At 38.1% G+C, this 25171-nt stretch overlaps 1 protein-coding gene across 2 annotated transcripts in view; it reads left to right on the top strand.

The window, feature by feature from the left end:
• CTTNBP2NL (CTTNBP2 N-terminal like) overlaps positions 1–25171 on the top strand; it is an 86632-nt gene that overhangs the window by 17350 nt on the left and 44111 nt on the right. For both annotated transcript variants that reach the window (XM_063444330.1, XM_063444331.1), the window contains exon 2: positions 20570–20677. In XM_063444330.1, the coding sequence (XP_063300400.1) occupies positions 20579–20677 (99 nt within the window). In that variant the 5' untranslated portion in view covers positions 20570–20578. The remainder of the gene's footprint in view (positions 1–20569; positions 20678–25171) is intronic.

Here is a 25171-nt window from a genome sequence, read left to right as displayed (position 1 = left end):
TCCGGTATTTGACACAGAACTGCATACTACCCAAGTGTCTCTATTTAGTAAAGTTCGTCCCTATTTTGGTCCCAAATCCCTTGGTCCCATTTTTGTATCCTAATACAAAGCAATACTATTCACAGTAATGTGTCTTTAAACTACCACAAATGTGTTTAGGAATCTGTCTGTGTAAATAAAAAAAACATTGTTCTTACTCTAAATTACATTTTAGTTACAGAAATTACTAGTAAGTCTCAAAACCGCCTGGCCACACACATACTCATGCCCCTAAAATTAAAGTGTCCCTCTGTCTCCTATTGAAAAATGTTGGGAGGTATTAAACTGTGTAACTCTGTCGTACGTAGCATGTATTAGGTTGAGCGAGAGTGGAAAAATACTAAACCATGTCCCTGAAAGTAAGACGTAAGAATTAGAGAGGACGAAGGTTCTCCTGTGAACACTGATTTTACTCTCACAGCAATTTTCAGTACATCTGCTTTTAATCTTGTTTATCATGTATACATAAGAACTCTCCAAATTGCTAATGCTAAGATTCTGATTATTTCAATTACTGTAATTTTAAGTAGTTGCTGTATTTCCTGAGACATAGGAATTAATACTACGTAAGAGATGGAAAGTTTTTTCCTTGATTTAATGGCTTTCATCTAAAGATCCAACTCCTTACTGTGTTTCACCTGTTCATTCCCAGTTCCATCCCACCAGTGCTGTAAATAGTCAACTATTACAAGCCCCCTTCTGCCCTGGCATATTGTCTTCACAAGAGATAATTATGGTTTGATCTAGAATTTATCTGAAGTGGTCGTGGTGCTTGGAGTAATTCTTTGATAACCACAGAGAAACAAATATTGTGGAAGTTTGTGTTCTATTATTTTGTTGTCACAGGTGCTGCCAAGGTTAACAAAACCTTAAATATTAACTGACTGGCATAAAAAAGTAACTCATACATGTCATGGTTCGCTAGACTCCCCTGTTTATTTCATTGGTAAGCATATTTGATGCCACACACGTACACTTTGTGCAAAATGATCACTGGACATTCGCCAGACGTGTCATAAAACCAACTCTGTGAAGTAGTGGTAGGCTTAACACAATATGGCCATATGGTGGAACTGAATCCCCTTATTTGTTTGCTGGGATGTGGAATCTGTTATGCTGTTGATTTGTGTGTGGGGGAGGGAGAAGGGGGGAGCATTCATTATTTAGAAACCACGTTTCACAGTTTCTTGTACCACAACTGGTACCCACCACTATAGGACACTAAAAGTAAATAGTATCCAAATCTAGTGATTTATGGCTGGTTTTAGTTCATGTTTTTATGCAAAGCCACATCAATCAAACAACATGGTAACAGAGATGCACACACATCATAATTATGCCAGATTGAAACGCGCACAGAAATAGGAAGTGCCTATATATCTGGCAGACCAGGTGTTTACCTGTGTGATTCATTGTAGTGTGGGTGTAGGTGTGGAGTGGCTGGCACTGCTGTGATGCTTGTAAAATCCTGAGCTCTGATGCAAGATTGTCTCAAGTGCTGAACCGAAACTCTTGAGTCTTGACGTATAGCCAAGAAAAGGGTGGATGTTAGATGACACAGAGGCTGCAAGTGCAACAACATATAGACTGTAGTATAGGGCTTCTCAGTAAATTTCCCCATAGCAACTATTTAGAATTAAACAAGGGATCTCAACAGAAGAGTTTTTTTTTTACTTCCCTCTACAATGAAATTAAAGGGACTTTTTAAACACTTTTTAAACACTTTTTAACCCCTTAAGGACACATGACATGTGTGACATGTCATGATTCCCTTTTATTCCAGAAGTTTGGTCCTTAAGGGGTTAAACACTATAACCATTTTATCTCATTGAAGTGGTTATAGTGCTGTCCCTCCATTCAGTGTTAAACCATTTTCGAATAGTTAAATGTGGGTCCTGGTATATCCCCCGCAAGAGGGATTGATAAGGCAAAGCTTTCACCCTGCATTATTCATATACATTAATACTAGCAATGGACAGCTGTGATAGGCTAAGAGAGACCAGCTAACACTCTCAGACAATCACCACCACCCTTTGCTGATTAGATTTATGCTTGCTGAGAGAAGCACAGAGGGGCCAGGCTGCAAGGAACTCTCGTTCAGTTGTTTTAAAATGGCTTAATGCAAAAAGGATGGACTGTGCCAGGGGACTTCAGGCACTATAAATTAAAAAAAGGTCAATGAACCCTTGGTTACATACCCTGGCAGGGACGATCTTTTTTTTATATAGTTCATAAACTTTCGTGTAGCAGATTTTGGATTCTGTGACTGCCATTAAAGGCTCAGCAAACAATAATATTCAACTTGAAATATTTTTGTCAAAACTCCTAAAAATTACCTGCACATTTGAACTATTTAATTGCAGTAGTCATATAGAAATTAAAAGAACACACCAGGCACCAGAACAACTTCATTAAAATAAAGTTAAGATACCAGGAGGTCCTTGGGGCTTGCTTATCTCTAAGGGTTAAACCATTCACCATTGGTTTAACCCCAAAGTCTGCTCTGCAGCACCATTTTTTCTGTCCCCTTTTTATTTTACTTAACCCCTTAAGGACACATGACATGTGTGACATGTCATGATTCCCTTTTATTCCAGATGTTTGGTCCTTAAGGGGTTAAGGAAGTTTTGGACTGATACTGGCCATGGGTGCCGTTGATGGGCTTAGACTGGTCAGCTGATGGTCTAAGCCAATCGGTAGCTCTCCATTCATAGAAAGTTTTGAAAAAGGAATGTACCTTTCTCAAACTTTTTTTTTTTTTTTAAATCAATGGAAGGCTTCTGTGGCACACCTGTCCGGCAGCAATCTGAGACTTCCTTTAGAAGAATTTATGAAAGCAGATGTGGACTGGGGCAGAGATAAATTGCACTGCCTAGCAGACTTTGGGGTTAAATCTTGTGTGAACGTAAGGAAGCGCCAGGGACCTCCTAGCACAAAAACAACGTCATTTTGATGATGTTGTTATGGTGTCCAGAGTGTTCCTTTTAATAGAAACAAAACAATTATCAACTTGTTTTTATTAGACAATGCACAATTGAATTAGGCTCCGATAACACATTTTAATTTAATATATGTTTAGACGTACTTACACAAATGTAGTTGAGAACCCTACCCATGAGCTTACAACCATTTCTGTCCATTTTTAACAAAGCGTTATTATACTCTGTAATGAACTTGGTACAGAGCTCCTGTAGTGCTGTGTAAATGTGGAGGTGTTCAAGCTGGGACAAAATCAAAAGCAGTCTCTAGTAGTAGTACATTGGGCTCATTTTTTGCCCACCCCCAAATAAAATGAAAATAAAGAAATTGCTTATTTGTCTAGTTGCTAAAACTAACAGCATATTGCTTATTTATCTAGTTGCTAAAACTAACAGCATATTTTCCCTGACTGGTGTTGGCCTTTCCTGTATGTGTTTGTGGGAAAGTGCGCTGGCGTCTATTTAATACTAATGAAATGTTAACGCTTAATTAGTTTTCAGATGTTTGAGCAATTAACATGCCAGTGTTTGTTTGAAAGACAAATATTTCGTGTTTGTCAAACTATGCCTTCTAATTAAATATAGCCCGTTCCATTGTTCAACACTGTTTATTAAATACAACCTCAAATCTACTAAAATTATTTTTCTAGGATGCACAGTGAGAATCAAAAGAAAGTAACTAATTTTTTTTTTTTTTACATTTACAGAACCACAGATACTACTGTCTTTTTCCATATATATTATAGGCTATGGAAACCCGATCCTCTGTTTAGATATATACTGGGGGACTTTGTTAAAATCAATCTAACACTGATTTTTTTTTTTTATGTTTTTTTATTTTTATTATTATTTGTGTTTCTTTTTTTTTTTTTTTAAAGGAATTCTATAGATGCGGGAGATTTAATTGCCTAATTATAGTTGAGTGCTAGAGTGTTCCAGAATGTTTATCAAAACAAAATGGCTACCATGCAATGCCAGCAGAATCTTATATTGCAGATTAGTATGTCAAAATAGTGTTAAGAATACAATGTATATAGAAAACACATTTAGTAGGGAAAAAAACCTGCTATAGCTATAGTCAATTAAAACTACATCTAGTGGAAAATTTCACCTTTTAACTAAAGGGAAGTTTGTGTTTGACGAACCCCTTTGGGGTGGAACAGGTAATTTAAACAGTCATGCTGTGTGACTGTTAGATCTATCTCTCCATAAGAGTCTTCTGGCTCCGAGATGTTTGCATCAGGGCATAACAAAATCATTAACAATCTGGTATTTAAAGTATCGCATTTCTAAATCCCAAGGTTTGTTTAGTACTGAGGCTATTTAATTTGGCAGGGAAACATAGATGCTCATAGTTTTAATTGATATTACCACGGGATTTTCTTCACTAGCAAAGCACTTTACTCTGGTACTTAGGAATTCAGAGTATTTCTCACTGATCTATCTGTTAGACAACTTAGATGGGGTTTGTGGTAGACGCTATAGTTGGCAAGATGGAGAATATAAAATTACATAGGTAGTATATTGACATAAAGTATTTTTGTTTGATTTCTACACCATCTAATTGTGATTAATAGAAATGTGATATTTATGCACACAATGATCCATATAAAAACGCATTTAGATATGTTCAAATATGCATCTCTAAATATATGAAAATTGCATATGTTTATGCTAATTTCTGCAGGAAGTGTGAGGTTTATAGCTGCCATTCTCAAATTTTTACTAATACTTTCTCTGATCAGTGACCATGGTATAGATTCTAGTTGTGTTCTGATTGGCTCAGAATAAGTATTTCCAATACAAATGTAAATATGTTTTTATGTTTTATTCTGTACTTTCTCTGAAATAAAGTTTATATGTATACGGAACATTCTGTACTATATTTCATTTAGGAGTCAACCTTTTGACCTGGATTCCAACGCTTGCTGTAGACACTTTAACACCAAACACAAACAAAACAGGAATGCGGGGTAGTGTAATAAACTAATAATAGCCTCACTTCTACAGCATAACAAATAGTACACATTAACAATTAAGCTGGTTTTATTATCTAGGATCAATTATTTTACAGTGTTGCAAGAAGACCTAAAACCTAAGCTATGGTTGACTTTCCAAAGTGAGTTTGACAATCTCCCCTCCAACTAAAACATGAGTGTACAAGAAACATTGTTACTTCAACAACATTTGAGGAGAAACTCTTGAGGCAGTTTGAGTAGTAAGTTGAGCAGTGATCATGTTAAAATCAGTTGTCAGACTCACTAGTATTGGGCTATCTCGAAGCAGTGCAGGTCATAAAAACCATATGACCATATCATGATACTAAACTTTTTTTTATTGCAAACAGTGGGACCCTATATAATATGGAATACAAGTTTGTATTCTTAACGCTATATTTTAATGTGTATTTAACTTGCAGCTATAGTCAGGTTAATCTCTTTGGATGCTGAGTTACATGGAAAAAAAAGTCTAAAATGACTATTGTGTTAGGCCGAATTTAGCCCACTAGGATCATGTATTCAGCTTTTAGCTTAATTCCCAAAATCCCAAAGCCCATTGGGGCATGTACTTGTACTTAAGGCACACTGCTAGACAGTGTTGACACTTAGAGGTGCTGGGAGGTCAGATGAACAATGGTTCTCTCATCTCCCCGGTGCTCACTGAGCATTTCATTTCTTGATACTCTCTCTGCATCATCTCCCTGTCATGTGGTAGTGGGTTAAAACTGTAATTTCCGAGTGCTGTGTATCTTAAAGGACCCACAGCAAAAAGTGAAGGAGAAGGGAGAGGGAGAAGTGAAAGAAAACATGCTAAACTACTAGAGATGTTCTACATGGATAGATAGAAAAGCAGGAGGCGCCGGGGCGAATTATGTGAATAAAGAGTGAGATGAGGGCATTTATTGGTTAGGTGGAATGCGTTGGTTACTAAGTTGAGTGATAGGCTTCCCTAACAAGAATATATTTAGGGAGGGCATAAAGGAAGGCAAGCTATGGCAAATTCCAGCGGGTTGGTGCTGGATGAGGGAAGTTCGGCGTGCCAAGCAATGGGAGAGGTGATAATAGAAGATGTCAGTGTTAAATCTTAGGGGTGGGCTGAAGTATATTTGTTGATTAGTGAGGACCGCAGCATTCGCAAAGTCTTTGTAGGTCAGGTTGGGAATTTTAAATATAATTCTGCTGTGAATGGGAAGCGAGTGACGGGACTCGCAGAAGGATTAAACAGATATGGAATGATAGGTAAGGTGGATTAGCCTGGCAGAGGCATTCAGGGTGGACTGGAGGGGGGAGAGGCAACATAATATGTTGGCACATTATAAATAATAATATGCGTGATGTCTTGGAAAAAAAAATAGAACTCTGCTATCCAACATTTGATACTTAGTTGTCAACGCACTATTTTTTGTAATAAACACAGTTAAAATGTTATGAACAGCTGCTTGTTGGCATCCAATTAACACTTCAGTATGAATATCCATAGAGCACATTTTTTCTTTCTGTTGCTGAATGCACATTACATTTCTGTCTATTTACATGTGGTTGTGTCTTTTGTAATTCACCTCTAAAAGAAAATGTACACACATGATTTATCATCCATGCTATTCAACTTTAAACTTTCACAGACAGAACAGTTGGGGGTTGCTGATATATTTATTTTTAAGCCTTCTGCCTTAGGCTACTTTTTCTCAGAGGAGTTTTTTGTGTATTGTGTGCCAGTAGCAAGCTTCAACTGGAATAAGGAGCTTTGGATGGACATGGAATGGGGGAGGTAGATTAGGTAATCCTTTGAGTGACAATTCTATTTGATGCAGCATGTGTAATATGTCATGGCTTGGGTAGTTAGTAGGAAATAAAGTCTAGTTTGATTTAGATGCATTTTAAACAGGAATTTGCAGCGTTTCCAGCATTTTAGATCTTTTTCTTTTCTTTTTCTTGCCATTATTATATGAAAAATCCCCATTTAATTAAAAAATCTTGTTATTTCACACACATACCAGTCATCCACAGAGCAGGTATTCATCCAAAAGTAATGTAAACATTTGTAGTTTTGTGTTGCAGGAGATCAGAGAAAAAAAAAAATGCTTGCACCATCGTTCCGCCATTATAGGAGGCACCAATAACCCCAAATGTATCAGTAGAACTGGATATATATTTTCCATCCTCATGATGTTCACTTCAGTTTACTCTCACACTGCTACAATTAGCGTTATATCTACTTATTTATAAAATATTTTACCAGGATAGTTACATTGAGATTTCTCTCGTTTTCAAATATGTCCCGGGTCCACAAAACATATATAAAGATAAGCACACATTAATTTTTTTTAGCTTTTGTGTGAAATTAACCTAAAAACTGGTTGAGGTGCATATTTAAGAAAAATGCTTTACAGGTATTGTAATTTTACTTAGGGGTTTTATGATTTATAAATATATTGCAGATTTTGTTTTCTTATAATGCATGTAAAATGCAAGCTATTCATATCACCCACATGTCCAGTTTATATAAAAACACTCTAAAAAGTTTGAGAATCTGTCAGCCATTTACTTACAAAGTATTTTTCCATTCATATATTTGTTAGATTTCATTTAGATATTATTATAGTATTCTTTTCTTTTGTTATGGCCTTAAGTCCTTTTGATCTAAAAAACAAACAGTGATTAAAGTACCAACTGTTCTGTTAACAGACTGACGGAAAGGCACTTAGGCATATTTTTTAAATACTTTGTTATGTGCCATGAATATCATGAATGAGCCTTTTTTTCTTGTGCTTGTGTCTGTTCAAAGTATGTGCTTACTAACAAATTCCTCATATGCTTTCTTAACCTTATTTGTGGGTTATGCAAACAGTACTTTATTAAATGGGCATTTTGTTTAAGTTGCAGATGAATGACCTAGTAGTAGTAGTGATATGTGTGTATATATAAATAATAGGATAAAGGGGATCTCTAGACCATGAGATTGGAAGTCATAAAATTATCTCTGAGACAATTTCTTAAATGGTTATATGTATTACAGAAATATGTCAAGCAACGTTACCACACACTGCTTGGAGTGTCCCTTTAAAACAAATTCAGTAAAACAACTTTGTTAGTATTCTATTGAGGCTACATAGCATCAGAAAGGCATTGATGCTATGTAAATAATAATACAAGTAGTTTCCTGTGATCTTCCATTAGTCTTGATAAACCTTCCACTTTTAGACATGAGACCGAACAATGCAGAAGAGCTGAAGGCCGCTATTGAAGCATCTGGGTCTTCCATAACTCCTCAGCAGTGCCACAGGTTGATAGCTTCCATGCCACGCCGCATTGAGGGAGTAATTGCTGCAAAAGGGGCCCAAACCAAGTACTGAGTCCATATGCATGCTTATACTTTTCAGAGGTCGGATATTGTTCTATGTACACTCCTTGTTTTATTGATTGCATGTAATATTCTAATTTACTGAGATTGTGGGTTTGGGGTTTTCATAAGCTGTAAGCCATAATCATCGCACTTATGACAAATCACGGCTTGAGCTATCTTGCAGAAGATATAATATAAAGATATAATATATAACAAATACGTATGCACATGTGAAACACATACACACATGTACACATATATATACAAATATAAACCTACATAAAATAAAAATATATGATCATAAACATCCTGTGATGCAACACACCCAAAGATATAATATATAACAAATACGTATGCACATGTGAAACACATACACACATGTACACATATATATATAAATATAAACCTACATAAAATAAAAATATATGATCATAAACATCCTGTGATGCAACACACCCAAAGGATTTTTCATATACACATAAAAATCTATTTACATACACATAAAAATCTTGGAAAAAGAACAAAGGTAAAGGAAGTTATGTAAACCATCTAAATCCTATTGGTGTGTAGAAATGGAGGAAAAAAATGAGTATGCCTATAGAAAGTAGCCCTCAAAAAAGGGAAGTAGAACATACTATTAGATGAGACCTTGAAGGTCAATCTCTTGATGTAAAGTTTTAAGATTAAAGATCCATAAAGCTTCTTTTCTGACTAATTCTTGTGTTCTATCTCCTCCTCTCCAGCCCAACTGGACTGAGTCTATACCAAATGCTTGAAATGTATTCCAGCAAAAAGAGGGACATGAATTACAGTGTCTAGGGACACTATGATCAAGTTTATTTTTCTTAATATTATTAAAGTGTTCCAAAATTCTGACATGTAATTTTCTAGATGTACAGCCAACATATTGCGCTCCACAGCCACATTGTAGTAGGTATATAACGAAAGTAGAAAAACAATGAACATGTTTTTTTATATTGTAAGTTTTTTTAGTATAAGTCCCTACAAAATCAATGATCTTTCTTTTCTGATACTTGCGTGTAGAACAACGGCCACAACTATAGAAGCCACTTATTGGAGTCTGAAGGACATTATTACAAGAAGGTATTGTGGGGAGTAGGCTGGGTGCTAGTTTATTTGTTAAATTAGTAGATTTTTTGTAAATTACTGTTGGATATTTTGGTAACACATGTTTCAAGATATCATCTTTCATTAGGATATACCAATGTCTTTGAAGTATTTTTTCTACTTTCTTTGCTTGGGAATTAAATTGAGTTATAAAGGCAAATTCAAATATTTTATTATTATTTATATTCCTATTTATATTTTTATTACATAAAAATTTCTTTCTCGGGTTAAGTTGAAGAGTAGTGTGATCAATTTCCACTTCTCTTTCGCTTTCATTTTCATTTCCATTTCCATTTCTATTTTCCAAAAAGAGTGATCTGTCGGAATTTAATATTTCCAATTCGATATTTTTCCATAGCTTTAACATTATAGCCCTTATCTATATATCTTTGTTTTATAATTGTAGATTGTTCTAAAAAAACTTGATTTTCTGTACAGTTCCTCCTAAGTCGAGTGAACTGACTGACTCTTAGGAATGTTGGCCAGCCAAGGAGGATAATGAGCATTCAATTGCTGTATTACAATCCGTAGGTTTGAAATATGTTTTAGTTTTTAACTGATTATGTTCTATATATAGAGTTAGATCCAAGAAATTAATAGAAGAATCACTCACCATAGAAGTAAATTTTAAAGTGTAATCATTATTGTTAATCTGATCCAAAAAAAAATATGAAGATTTCCAACATATGGATTGTAAATCCTGCAAAATGGAAAGGGGAAAAGGGTTAAAACTTACCTTTTTCCAGCACTGGGCGGGGAGCTCTCCTCCTCCTCTCCGCCTCCGTTCCTCCCCGTCGTCTGAATGCGCACCCGCGGCAAGAGCTGCGCGCGCATTAAGCCGGTCACATAGGAAAGCATTCATAATGCTTTCCTATGGACGCTTGCGTGCTCTCACTGTGATTTTCACAGTGAGAATCACGCAAGCGCCTCTAGCGGCTTTCAGTGAGACAGCCATTAGAGGAAATAGGGGAAGGCTTAACTAATTGATAAACATAGCAGTTTCTCTGAAACTGCTATGTTTATAAAAAAATTAGTTAACCCTATCCCAATCATTAAGCTGAAGTGGTCTGGGTGCCTAGAGTGGTCCTTTAACCCCTTAAGGACACATGACATGTGTGACATGTCATGATTCCCTTTTATTCCAGAAGTTTGATCCTTAAGGGGTTAAAGGTATTATGTAAAGGGACGTATGGTTGTAGGAATAAATCCACATATTCGGATAAATTGCAAGACAGAGAATTTATTCCACTTATAATAGGACGGCCTGGAGGTTTTTTTGCGTTCTTGTGGATCTTTGGTAAATAGTAAAAGACCGCCACTTGACAGTTGGGATTATAGATGAATTTAAATTCATCTGAATTTATTATTTGATTATTCAAACCTGTTATTAGTAATGTCTTAAGTCCCACCAAAAATTCAGAAGTAGGATTTTTATCCAAAACTTGGTATGTATTTAAATCATTAAGAATATTGTATGCCTCTTGCAAAAAATAAGATTTATTCATAATAACGATACCTCCACCTTTATCCACCTCTTTTATAATTAGATTTTGATTCTCTGTTAAAAATTTTAATGCTGATTTTTCTTTTTGAGTGAGATTAGGTTTAAATTTACTATCTGCTATTTTATTTAGATCCTCCTGCACTAAGTCATTGAATTCCTCCAAAAATTTGCTTTTCGCTGTCCATGGAAAAAAAGTCGATTTAGGTTTTAAAGAAGTATGTATAATCTTAGGTTCCGTAAAAGGAACATCTTTATCATTATTCATTGTACAAACCGGATTGGTTTCACAATGTTCGACATTGTTTGAATTTAATTTTTTACCCTTAAAAAAATCTTTTTAATGTTAGTTTTCTTAAGAATTTTTGATTGTCTAAATACAAATTGAAAGAATTACAATTGGAAGCAGGGGCGAATTTTAAACCCTTCCTTAATAGTGATAATTCTTGTGGTGAAAGAACTGTCTGATAAATTAAACATACCTGCAGAGTGATTTAATTCTGTCTGTCTGTATGAAAGATGTAGCGGAGTGTCTTCCTTTTCCACTTCTATGTGTGGTCTCTTTTTTATAGGAGATTTTAGCATTTGAAACCTGTTTTGTGTATGGACTGAATATTGTGTCTGATCTGATTTTTGGTCTCGCTCCTTGCCTAAAAAAACTTCTTGATTTCCTTTGGAATATCTAGAATAGTTGGGGGATTTTCTTGATTGGTTACTGTTTGGATTTTGAGAATGGAATTTAGAAGCATCTATGGAATTAGAGTTATCTTTTGAAACTCGATCGGAAGAAAAGTTAGAATAAAAATTGGAATTAGAATTTGAAAGATGTCGTCCAGAGGATTTATTTGGACGAAAACTAGGAAGTCTAGAGGTTCTATAATTTTGAGTAGAATGATTATTAGATTGTCTATGGTCATTTTTGGACCTGGGCCAATTGCTTTGGTTTCCCTTTTGATAATCATCTTGATCTCTCTTAAATTTAGTGGATTTCGTATTGGAAATTTTTTCATCTACCACTTTTATTTTGTCCTTCAGAATCTTGTAGTTATGTAGTTATTTTCTACTACGTTAGGTTCTGTATGTGTGGATATATCCATCTCCACTTTATTGATTTCTTCCTCTAATATTTTTAAAGATCTTTTTTGTTAGTTAATTAAACTGGTCATATATTTCCTAGAACATTCATCATTGGCATTATGCCAGTCTTGCATTAAAATGTTATCCTCTATCCTCTTTATCCTCTAGTGGTCTCTGTTTTTGTTGTAGGGTGCGTGCCAGGAGTCTGTCGCATTTATTGGATTATTAGTAGAAGTGTCTGTTGGATTTTCGGATCATGTGAAGGAGTTTCTGGGAGAGTAGGTCCTTTAGCTGTCTGTGTGCATCTATCAGTTGTATGCAAATCTCTAAGCACTAAGGTTCCATAAGTTGTGCCAAATATGTATGTGACTGCCAAAAAAGACGTCTCTTTTCTAAAGTCAGTTGACAAAAGGGTTCCATATAGAACTTATGTCACTCCATTTATCTTTGCTGTCATCCACTTGATCCTACATTTAGGAGGATTTAGGTATTCATTCAATGGAATATTCTTCAACTCAAACAGTGTGGTTTCTGCGCTGTATTTTCACAATAACTAGTGCTCAAACTTTATCATTGTGAAGCTGTTCAGAGTGAAGACCACTGTTAAATTAAATGGGTACATAGGACTCTTGTAGATGCCACCCCAGAAAGATTTGTGCTTGATGGGAATCCCTCTGTTCAAATCAAGCCGTAGGATGAACAATAGCGGGACATGCTATTAGAACAAAACTTCTTCAAGATAGTTTTATAGTTTTCGGGTTTTGATTAGATTTTATATTTCTTTGGTATATATCAGTTATTTTAAAATACTGTTATTCTGATGGTCTTTTGGTATGAACAAAATGTAGTGTGTTCATCCGACCTGCAGCAAATTACTTCATTCAGCATCCGTTATTCGGAACATGAACAAATCCACTCTTTATTTTTCAGTGAAAAACTACACTTCCTTGTAAGCATGCATCAGCAAATGAACACAGATGCCTCTTCTTTAGCATCCTACAAAAAGCTCTGGAGCTCATGCTGAATGTAAGGACCTATTCACTATTATTGGTTTATTCAGTAAGTCACAGATTTTAGCTCTGTAGATAAATGACTAGCTCTGGCCAGTTCGACAGTAATTCAGGTGAACTTTAAGCTGAACTCGGGTAAATAGCACTTAACAAATTAACTATTGTCCAAATTGCTTCTGGCTCTGCCAAGTCGTACCCTCTATAACTTCATTAGGACTTGGCCCTTTAGGTGAACTCTGCAAAAACATTTAGCAAATAAGTTGGTGATGGTTCCTGCCAAGAGTAACTGGTATCATGAGAAGACCTGGAAGCTAGTTTAGATTGGATGTGGGTGGTGATAATTGTTGTGTTGCCTAAGATTACTCACTTCCCGCTCACCCTTTTCATGAATATAGTGATCACAAAGTCTTTTATCACAAAGTTGAGTTCTTATTACTGGATCTGACCCAACACAATTTGGAGTCCTCTTTGTATTCGCAACTGATGGTATATTAGTAGTACATTTATTAAAAAATTGTAGAAGCATTGCTATACACTCATGAGCAAATTCTACTTAGTAACATTATTATTTTATTTAGATAGCGCCAGCAAAATTCCGTAGCGCTGTACAATTGGTGGACTAACAGACACGTAATTGTAACCAGACAAATGGACGCACAGAAACGGAGTGGTTGAAGGCCCTGCTCAATCTGCTTACATGCTAGAGGGTAAATGATTGTCATTTTCAATAGTCGTATTACTTATAATAATTGCCCTAATAGTATAATGGGATATTCGTGATGTCATTACATTTAGATCAGTAATTATTCAATTACAGAGGATCACAACCCTTTTCTTCAGAAAATATTTGTCAGTATAAACTACTGACACCTTTTTAAAAATGGTGGTAGTATTACTCTAAAGAGTAGAAAACCGTTTTCTGCCTATTAAAGCACAGCACTGGGACATTTATAACACCATATACAATACAGAAAATAAATAAATATGAATATATTTCAATTTGATTATTTGTGAACAGGGTGCAGACAATTACTTCAGACAACGATAAGAAAATACTAGCTTGCTTGCATTAAGCATGCTTGGAAAAAGTTGTGGAAGCCTAAATTGACACTTTTATAGTCTTACCAGCCAGGTCTTCTGTATTAACTCAGTCTAGCCTCGTAACTATAATTGATACAGACGCTACTACATAAAGCTACTATGTGGTTTCCCAACTGTTTGTCATTAAATACTGGATGTAGTCATTAAAGCAAAACCACAGTGCTATTAAGAAAGCAGACTATGCCTAGTCTATTATAGCAGGGAGTGATTATATCTATGTATGCATGGGATAAATGTATTTCATGCTCCGTATTTAGATATTTTTAACTTAGATGGGCATGTGCTGCTCAAAATACTGTTCCCCTTAACCTATGGGAAGTGGTAGAGCCTCAAACTATTGATAATGTGTCAAAGAGAGAGAATTTTGTTCAGCTACTGCATCTGTCAGACTTCCTCCAAAAAGCAAACGATGCTTCGTGTTGAATGGGAAGATGATCGTCTTGGGGCCAGTACAGTAAGAGCTCTATAGTTTCATGCTCTATCTGGTTGGTATTTCCTTGAAAGCATGATTGGGAGCCAGAATACAGTCCATTCCTATGTGAAATGACCATACATCAGAAGTAACCACCAAGTGGCAATTTTAAATGGATGTATCATGAATTGTCCTATAAGGCCATCCTTCCCAGGGTTGGATTTCCCTTTATTCTATGCAGAAATGTGCATGCTGGTGTACTTGTTTATGCCAATAGAATTTTCAAGGAACTGCCTGCTTCTCTGACTTTTCACACCTCCAAATAAAGTAGAAAATGGGGCACAAGAAGCGTGAATCACATTGACCTCTATAAGACATGTTTTAGCAACAAAACTGCTTATAGCTTCTGACATTGGAGGAAATTGCAGCTAGTGACAGGGGTTCCTATCGAGATACTAACAGAATCTTTCTTGAGAGCATCTTAGCTAGGGAATGTGCATTTATCTTGATGACTAGATCTATAAATATCACTGACATTGTCCAAGATTTGTCCAGAATAACTGCTTTGAACTTCTATCCCATTGAATGCTTAACAATAATCAGTTTGGGTGGATCGTAATGTAAGATTTCATTCCTCTACTTATAGTATGTCAACAACTACCACGCCTGCCAAAATGGGCATGAACTCGCATATTGGTTAATTATCCCTGGCATGATTGCAAATATATTGCACAAAACGTATTTTTCTCTGTACACACAGCGGGAGAAATAATGAATTTAGGATGTAGGTTCCAAAATAAACTTGTTCTAAGATGGGCAGTTTAGGGAAGATGTTGGCATTTAAAAAAAAAAAAAAAAAAAGATTCCTACAGTCCTTCCAGCAAATATATGTATTTTTTTTTTTTCTTGTCAATCAAATTTTTATTGATATGTAAAGAATTGTTACATGCAGAAGTACAGTACATTTTGTAAAGAAATGATGGTGCATAGTGGCGTTTTCTTTATACATGTTGATTCTCTACTTGTTTATCTTTGCTTAGGTTAGTCCTCTTAAGTATGTTATACTAGGTGATACAATGGGTAGTGTATGCTTTCCGTACCGAAGAAAATCATCGGGTGTGAAGAAAATAGACTGCAGTACCATAACCACTGCAGGTCTTCACATCGGGGTTAGATCGAGTGTCGGGCATGTGTTCCCGACGAGTGTGAGAACCCCTGGAGAAATGAAATTGAGCCTCTGGGATATTTAAAGGGCCGAGTACCCCCTTGTATCGGGATGACAGAGCATCCTTTTTAAAGATAGTGCATGTAACTGTGTGTTTCCTATCCTTCCTCCCCCCACCCAGGATCCTCCACTTCTGTCGTTATTGTCATGGTTGTGTAGATGAGGTTATGTGTGGGAATAGTTCGTCTCTGTCATACGATGTCTTGTAGATACTGCATTATACTTGTAATTTAGTTTAACAACCTCAGTGATTATCCCTGTTGTGAGTCGTGTGTGTTAGAACTCCTCATTGCCGGATCTAGGCCCCTATTGTGACCATTCTACCCTTGTCTGTTTGGTACCCTAACGTACACCATTGCGTATTGGGTGCACCTTTCATGGGCTGAGTGAATTCCTTAGTCAGCCCATGGGCCCCTGGCCATGCTTCCCACCACTCCCTTGCCTTAGTACCCTTTGTGGTGTAGCACCTCGCGTTGTAGGTGTCGAGGATAGTACGGACTCAGGTTCCCTGTCTCAGTGCCGGGCGCTGGAGTTTGTTGTGTTGGTGGTGTTGTGTGTTGTATGTGGCTGAGATGGCCCAGGGTTTGTGAGCAACGCTTTGTTTCGTAGCATGGGATGCCAGTATTTCTGTGTCTTTATGCCCTGGGTCTCATCCCGTGTCAGGCTGAGGTTGTGGTGCGGTGTTCAGCAGTCTTGGGTTATGGTATGTCGGTGCTACGTCCTTATTCAGTCTGGGGTGTTGGGGACAGGGGTTATTATGGTTGCAGAGAGTTGTCCATTTGTTCGTGTGGGTCAGGGCTGTGTTAGTCCCCGGCCCCCCCGTAGCAGGCGCAGCCCCCCCCGCCACCCCCCCCCCCCACACGGCCCCGCTGCCGCAGCCCCCCTGGCCACATAGTCCATCCACGGGTACCAGGTCAGCGCACACTTGTCTGCTCGTCCATGCAGGGAGGCCGTCATCATTTCCATGTTATAGATGTCTGGGTACTCTTGTGTTTTTTCAGTGTGTAGGGATGAGCGTCTTAGCCGCCATGAGCAGGTGTATGGTGAGCCCTTTTTTGTATGCTTTCAGTGGTGTGTGCATGTAGTTAAGCAACATAGTCTATTTATTTATTTATTTTTAATCCTGAATTCCTATTTGTAGTTCACATTGTTACACTTGATGATAGCTTGTGGTAATGGAGTATATTTTTTAAATCAACAAGATTACATTTAAAGCAGCAGTGCATGTTAAAGGAACTTCTCAAAGAAGAAGTCTGGGTGCTTTAGTAATGTCCTTTTAAACCCTCACTGTAAAACATTGCAACTTTTTAGAATATTTACCTTGCAGGGTTAATTCTACCTCTACTGACCATCACTAAAGGCTCTTCTGCTACACTCACAAAGTAAAACTCGGGCACGTGATGCGGAAGCCCATAGAAAAGCAATTAATGCAATGCTCTCCTGTGGGAAAGGGTTGATGTGTGCACAACGCTTGCCACGCATTCACATTAGGTCCCCCTTGCTCCCCTATGATGTCGCATAAGGTCGAGTGTTGAGCAGAGCTGTAGGAGCCTCTGTGCTTGAAAAGGGGAAATAAAAGTTTTTTTCTTCTTTTTTTTTTTTTTTTTTATTGCAAACGGGGGTTCAGTTTTTTGTTTCCCCTCTCCCCAATCTAATTATTCAATCAATGGGAAATATGGTGAATTTTGAAGTCTTCATTGTACAGTCATCTAAAAATATATATTGTGTGTGTGTGTCAAAATTTCCACTTACCACTAGCCATCGATGAGTGATCTGACTAGTATAACCCCTGGTTAGTGTGCCATGGGCCCTCAAGGCTTGCAGTGGAAAGTAACTTTGTATCATATGACTTTTAGAACCCTGTAAAATTATATGTATGTAATAACCCCTATTTTCAGTTCATTATGGATAATGTATTTACAAAATTATGCAAAGTAGAAGTGACCTTTTAAGTATAGGTGAATTGTTGTAGATAAATCATTTGCAAAGCTTTTGATTGTGATAATTTTGAAAGCTTTTCCAAAAATATTAAATCGAGGTCTATGTGGATTAGTAAGTGGGGCATGTATACATGTATTAAGTTGAATGTGTATCTCTAGGGAAAATGTTCAAATTTTTTGCTCCAAAACCATAATGATATATTAAAGAATATCAAAATGTAAGATAAATTGAGGGCATGTGATTGCTTTTGTTGAGGCTTAATTTTTTGAATGTGTGTAAATATCATGGTACTTTTGTGCATGTTCCATGTTAAAGGGCACATGTTTCTATGCATATATGAAGTGTATCAATAGATCATAGAAGGCTCATACAACAATTTAGTGGACAAAATGAGGTATAATAGCTTTTATAGAGTGTAACAAAACAAAATGGGCAGATCTCAATTACTATATTCACTTGCATATAGGCTTCCCCAGTCATAAAATAAATTGGTGTGCCTTAATTAACCTAATTGGAGCGTTTAGCCCAGGGGACAATTGCTCATTGGTTTCCTAGTCATCTCACCTATGAAGATTGTAGTATAGGTATGTGTCCCAAAATACCATCTAATTACTTACAATTACCAGACTCTAAGGGAAAAAACCTTAGGAAAGTTTCCACTAATATATTTTCAACAAATACTCTAGAGGACTCTGCATTGTTGTTCGTGCATACTTTTTTTTTTTTTTTTTTGGGGGTGGGGGGGGGGGGGGGGTGGGGGTTTGTATGCATTATAGTAGTTTTATTAAACTGATCTCAAAGAATGAAATGGATCTTTCCATGCATAGCAGACTACAATAAAAGAGATTTTAATTAAGCCAGTGTTGTTGGCAAACTTCCCTGTGCATATCAACAAAAAGTACATGTGTCAGACTTGCCTTTCGTTTTCTGTCGGCTATCGTAAAATTCAACATCCGTCCCCAGTGTTGATGGCAGAGTTGCATAAATAGCTTGTACAATCCATTTATGCTGCTCTGCAAATCCATACTTCTTATTTTGAAAAGCAAGCCACAGCAGAATTGATTGGAGCTCCCTTCACTAATTGAACATACCGACTATTTAACAGACTTAGCTTGCCATGAGCCAGAAGTATATTCATATTTAAATCAGCCCAGGGTTTGACTAATATTATACAATGTGCTCATGTGCTACTTAAGCACAATGTACTGTGGTGTACTGTTCTTGTGCACCGAAGTTACAGACCAACAGGTCTGTTTCAAGAATAAAACTTAATGTTGAAATGTGTTATAATGCTTTCATATGTATTGATAAGGCAGTATGTATTCCAGTGTACATACTGCACTAATTGCTGTCAACAAGTGCATCAGTGTTGTATACACGATGATGACCTGCAAGTAGAAACCAAAAAAATGGATAGAACATCATATACCGTAATAAGTAAATATCCCTCCGATTGCGGCAACCCTTATGCATGTATCAGGAACGGATAAATAAAGTGCAGGATACCCATAAAAAAAATGTGATTTGTCAGAGCAAGCAACTGTCTTCCATTGCTGCATGGTCCAGTTATGATGCTCACGTGCCCATTGAAGGTGTTTTTGGGGTCATCATGGGCACTCTGACCAGTCTGCGGCTACCCAGCCCCATACATGGCAAACTGCTCTGTGTATTCTGACACCTTTCCAGCAGTTTTTCAGCAATTTGAGCTACAGAACCTCTTCTGTGTGAGAACCTGAATTGCTAGCCTTCCGTCCCCACATGCACAATGGAGCCTTGAGCTCCTATGACCCTGATGCCGGTTAACCGATTTTCCTACCTTGCACCACTTTTGGTAGGTACTAACTACTGAATATCGGGAACACCTCACAAGACTTGACATTTTAGAGATGCTCTGACCTGGTTGCCTAGATCAGACAACCATATCCGAGCATTTCCAGAATGGCAAGTCTTGTGAGGTGTTGTTTGACCCTTGTCAAAGTCACTCAGATTTTTTTTTTTAGTTTACATGTGTTGCCTGCGTCCAACACATGACATTTAAGAACAGATTACAAATAAAACAAGTAAGTGCCTCATGCAGGTATAAAATTAGTTGCTGTAATCAATAACAATGGAACACCATGGAAAGGACCTGCGATCCTTCTACAAATGTTATCAGTTTACTCCTCTTTGGCATGAAATACCAGGTTTATGCATTTAATGCTCATTGGCATGATAGATTAATAGCATTAGTTTGCTGAAAAAATATTCAGAATTTCTTCTAAATGCTTCCCTGGTAAGAGAGATCTCCCATATTGATTAGTGATGTCCAAGTGTCAACTGTGCAGGGCAATTGCTCCCCGGGCTGCTTTCTATTAACTTTTCACATCTAAATGTCTAGGTGCATAGTACTTTTTATTCTGTTCTTGAATGTCTATCAACAAATCTAATATGTTTGTGTACTTGTGTCTACCTCTGATGTTAACGAGTAGATTGGTAAAATAGCCCCCAAGGCTAGCACTCCCCTGCTTAATATATGATCTTTTTCATGATGCCATGCTAGGTATTTCTTTGCAAGCCACTCTCACTTTTCAGTGGAAAATGTTTATGGGGGTTTGTTAATAGCTGAAAGCCTGATCTTTTGACTTACTGTGTTTTAGAGACTAATTAGGAGTTACTTGTACTAAATGTTTTAAATCAGGGAGGAAGTGGGTGCAGTATATTTATAGTGAGTGTCTGACTGACTGAGCTTCTCGTTATATGAATAATCTCCTTTTCATGTCACGTGTTTATTGTATCTTTACACGCATTATCTCATTTCTACTTCCTTATTTTTAGGGGAACACAATGAATCTAGAAAAACTCAGCAAACCAGAATTGCTGACACTGCTGAGCATCTTAGAGGGGGAACTGGAAGCCAGGGATCTGGTTATCGAGGCAATAAAGGTATGTTCTGCAAACATTTAAATGAAATAAGCACTATATCTTAAGTGAAACACATAACTTAGGCATAATGCCAAAAGCATACTTGGAGATTTTCTTCCTGGCAAAACATTTAAAAAAAAAAAAAAAAAGCAAATACACAAATACTTGTTATGGATGTTGAAACTACAAATCTCTTGATATTTTAGCATTCATATGCATCATGAGAATTGTAGTTTTGCATCATGTGAGGATCTACCACCCATAGTCATAAATGTTTTAAAACTACTGCTTCCATGATACTCTGCCATTCTAAAGGCATGCAAAGTATCATGGGAGTTGTAGTTTAACAGCATCTGGGGATCTAGAGATGGAAGAGCTGGAATATCCATTTATATGTTGCACTTCAGAATTGCTTGAACGTGCTAACATGTTGATATTAAAGGACCACTCTAGGCACCCAGACCACTTCAGCTTAATGAGGTGGTCTGGGTGCCAGGTCCTTCTAGGGTTAACCCATTTTTTCATAAACATAGCAGATTCAGAGAAACTGCTATGTTTATGAATGGGTTAAGCCATCCCCCTATGTCCTCTAGTGGCTGTCTCACTGACAGCCGCTAGAGGCGCTTGCGTGATTCTCACTGTGAAAATCACAGTGAGAGCACGCAAGCGTCCATAGGAAAGCATTATGAATGCTTTCCTATGTGACCGGCTGAATGCGCGCGCAGCTCTTGCCGCGCGTGCGCATTCAGCCGACGGGGAGGATCGGAGGAGGAGAGCAGGAGGAGATCTCTCCGCCCAGCGCTGGAAAAAGGTAAGATTTAACCCCTTTCCCCTTTCCAGAGCCGGGCGGGAGGGGGTCCCTGAGGGTGGGGTCACCCTCAGGGCACTCTAGTGCCAGGAAAACGAGTATGCTTTCCTGGCACTAGAGTGGTCCTTTAAGTGTTTGTTTTACTTTATTGTGTTGTTCATATTACCAATTACTGGATTTGTTTAGGAGTATGCATGCAGGTATTATTGTAGTTTCCCATTGGAAAATTGCGAAGGAGAAATCTTTCTACCATAGGTTGCGTGTGGGAATTTAAAATGGCTCTCTATTACCTGGCTATTGCGTGACAACACAAAACTCAGTCCTAATGTCTTTCACAAAGATGATGTTCACATCAGTACAGCTCCTCCAGCATGGCAACAGATATTGCAAATAACAAAAGGATTTTTTTAAAGGGACACTCAAGATGCCATGAACACTGTAGTGGTTATGGTGCCAGGAGTGCCCTGGTGGTCCTATTGTAATTTGACAATCTATTTTAGAACAGTAATCATTTTTAAAGTGTTGTAGTGGTTATAGCACTTGAAGCGTTCCATAAAGTCAAACATGCCATGACGTAGATAATATGGGAAAAGTCAACTTCGATTTTATTACATCCCCCTCCCCTCCCCCCCCATCCCCCCCTTCCACAGGAATCCTGGTTTTGTATGCTTTGTCTCCCAATCACTTTTTTTTTTTTTTTAAAGCAATTACTTTCTGTGTCTGTGAAGCTTGGTCTATTGTTTGACATTGTCAGTGCCTTTTATACATTCGCGGCATGGGATATTATTTTGAGATTAAATACCTTTCCAGATTTTGTTTCAGCATTCATTCAAAGTTCCATAAGCCTGAGCAGCATTGGGCAGCTGTGTTTGGCTGAGATTGTCAGCTGACCTCCTTTAGCCTATCACAGTTCCCATTGGGGGTATAAATCGGTATGGCTAGAAGGAAGTGTACAATCTCTTCCTTGGTCACAACTCCAGTGGGGGCAGGGATATAGGAAGCCAGGAACGCTCATTCAGTGCTAGCGGTCTCAAAAATGGTTTAACACTGAATGGAGGGACAGTTCAAGGGGACTCCAGGCACTATAACTAATTCACTGGGATGAAATGGTAATAGAGCTTACAGTGTCCCTTTAAGGACCACACAAAGTTTTCATGTAGGGCGGCTTCTTTTCTTTCCAGATTTTGTTTTCAGTGCGCCTTCAATTCAGACATCAGAGATCTTGCCTAATACAACTTATCTTTGCTGACACACTTATTTAATTGATTACCTCAAAGATAAACTCTTTGTACCATGTTGCTTTTCTTGTTTTGTTTTGTTTTGAATGTCCTTTCATATTCACACATTACGTATTTAATGATAGGGTGTTAAAGTCTTCGCTAAATTAGCCACGTTTAAAGAAGCATGCCAACCACATGAATGCACATCAAGTGTAGTCATGATAAGGTATTTTATAGATTACTGCTTTTACATATCTGCACTGGATTCCTTATGTGCCTATCAGAACTTTGCACTACAGGCTTCTTCCTTGTTGACACAGAACAGGGATTAGAGAATGGGTGGATCAAAAACCTTCTTTACTCAATAAGCTAATTAGCATTGTTTTTCCTGTCTTTTTTTACGACCGCTGCACACATTGATCTTAATTTTTTTCAGTTTCATGTGTACCTTATTAGTATATACTTCTGCTATCACCTGACCTTTTCATGCTTCCTGGCTTAATGAATCAGCTTGTTGAATTTCATTGGGATATTATTATTTATGTATGTATTTATTCAGGGAGTTGCCTAAACCCACATTAAGGGAACATCCCAAACTCCTAAAGCACTTAAGCTTGTTGAAGTTCTTTAGGGGTTAATCAAGTGTCTCTTTACCTTATTTTATAAAAAAATTCAAGATAAAGTGGCACTTTTTTAATAAATTCTTTTGACAGGCAATCAAAAAGCAGGAATGGTGCTCTTCCTTACTCTTTTTGAGCATGTGCACAAAGCAGAAGTGAATGCTTTGTAGTGAAGCATTCTTTTACAGCAGCACAATGGCTGCTATAGGACCCCAGTGAGAAATATGATGAGGATACCTCAGAGTAGCTGCGAGAAGACGTTCTTGCTATTGGATTAGAGATAAGTCAACTACTCTTCTCTTTTTCTCTTTTTTTTTTTTTTTGGAACAGCGAGCCCACAAATAAAATTAAACAGTAGAACCTTCCAGTGTTAAAAATAAAGGGTTTTATATCTAATGCTGAAGTGTTCATTCAAAGTTCTAAGAGATTGCCAGCTGATTGTCAGCTCTTTTAGCCTATCACAGTGCCCATTGGGGGTATAAATCAGTATGGCTAGAAGGAAGTGTGCAATCTCTTCCTTAGCCACAACTCCAGTAGGGGCAAGGATATAGGAAGCCAGGAACACTCATTCAATGCACCACTGAATGGAGTGACACTTCCAAGGGACTCCAGGCACTATAACTAATTTAATGGGATGAAATGGTAAGAGAGCCTACAGTGACTTCTGGGACACTAATTACCCAGGAACAGACATACACGCATCACTAACCTAGCAATCTCCCTCCCACGAACCCTCTTGTACTACTACTTTCTTTTGTACTACTGCGACAGACAGCCCTGAATCCCTAATGGGACAGCCAACCAAAGTGGCACAGATCAACCCTCCAACAGGGACTATTGGCAATCCATGAAGGACAAGGCATGAAAAACAACCGACGAGAAGTCGTAAAAAGCAGGGAGAGGCGCAACCTAACCTCCTTCTGTCCCTCCACCATCCTCCCTCCAATTCCCCCCCCCCTTTTTTTCCTCTCTTCTTTCTCTTCTCCTTTTCTCTTTCTTCTCCTCTTTCTCCCTTTCCCCTCTTTCTCCCTTTCCCTTCTCACTCTTCCACCTCACTCACAAATCCTCGCTCTCCCCTGGCTGCCTTCTCCCTTTTACCCTCCCTTCCTCCCATTCATACTTCCACTCCCCCCTACATTTTCCCTTCTCCTCCTTCCAGGGGCCAGACACGCGAGGATAGTCAACAGGACCCATACCGCACCCCACCTTACCTTCCCAGCCCATAGCGAGGGAAGAGCACAGTACACAACCCTGACAAGGAGAAACCCAAACCCCAAGCACAACACACCACTCCTAACTGACACGAAAACACCAACAACCTAAAAGGGGGACAACACCACAAGGGGACCCCAAACACGGCGCCCACACTGGCCATAGTGCCGACTCAACAGCACTCCCTCATCCCTCCCCCCATATAGTAACATGAAAAAAAGATCATGCTCACCGACTCTGCTAGGGGTTGACCGCACCACCCCGACCCCCACCCCCCGCTCCTACCCAACCCCTAAGGCCAACACCCAACACAACACATACAAACAAGTGACCACAGGACACCTAAACCAACACAATATCCCGGAGGCTCCCTGCCTGCTGAACAACAAGGACCACTCATCACATCATGCACTGCTCGGTCGGATCTTCGGGAGGGAGAGGTAGGTTACCTACAGGGGTGGCCAGGGGACGTGTACCACCAAGCCCCAATTAAGCCCTTGCACAGACAACATAATGGAGCAACAGGCGACCACCCCCCCTCCAGGGATGCAGAAAAAGAACTACGGGGAGCTACAGGTGGCCTCACTACACATCATAAGAAAACAAGCAGTGTTGTGAGACGCAAGGCCTTTCCTTTCTTTACATCAACCACTAG

Source organism: Pelobates fuscus, chromosome 1 (assembly GCF_036172605.1).
Source record: "Pelobates fuscus isolate aPelFus1 chromosome 1, aPelFus1.pri, whole genome shotgun sequence".
NCBI classification, from domain to species: Eukaryota; Metazoa; Chordata; class Amphibia; order Anura; family Pelobatidae; genus Pelobates; species Pelobates fuscus.
The sequence above is the reverse complement of the archived record's forward strand: the minus strand, read 5'-3'. Positions and strand labels throughout refer to the sequence as shown.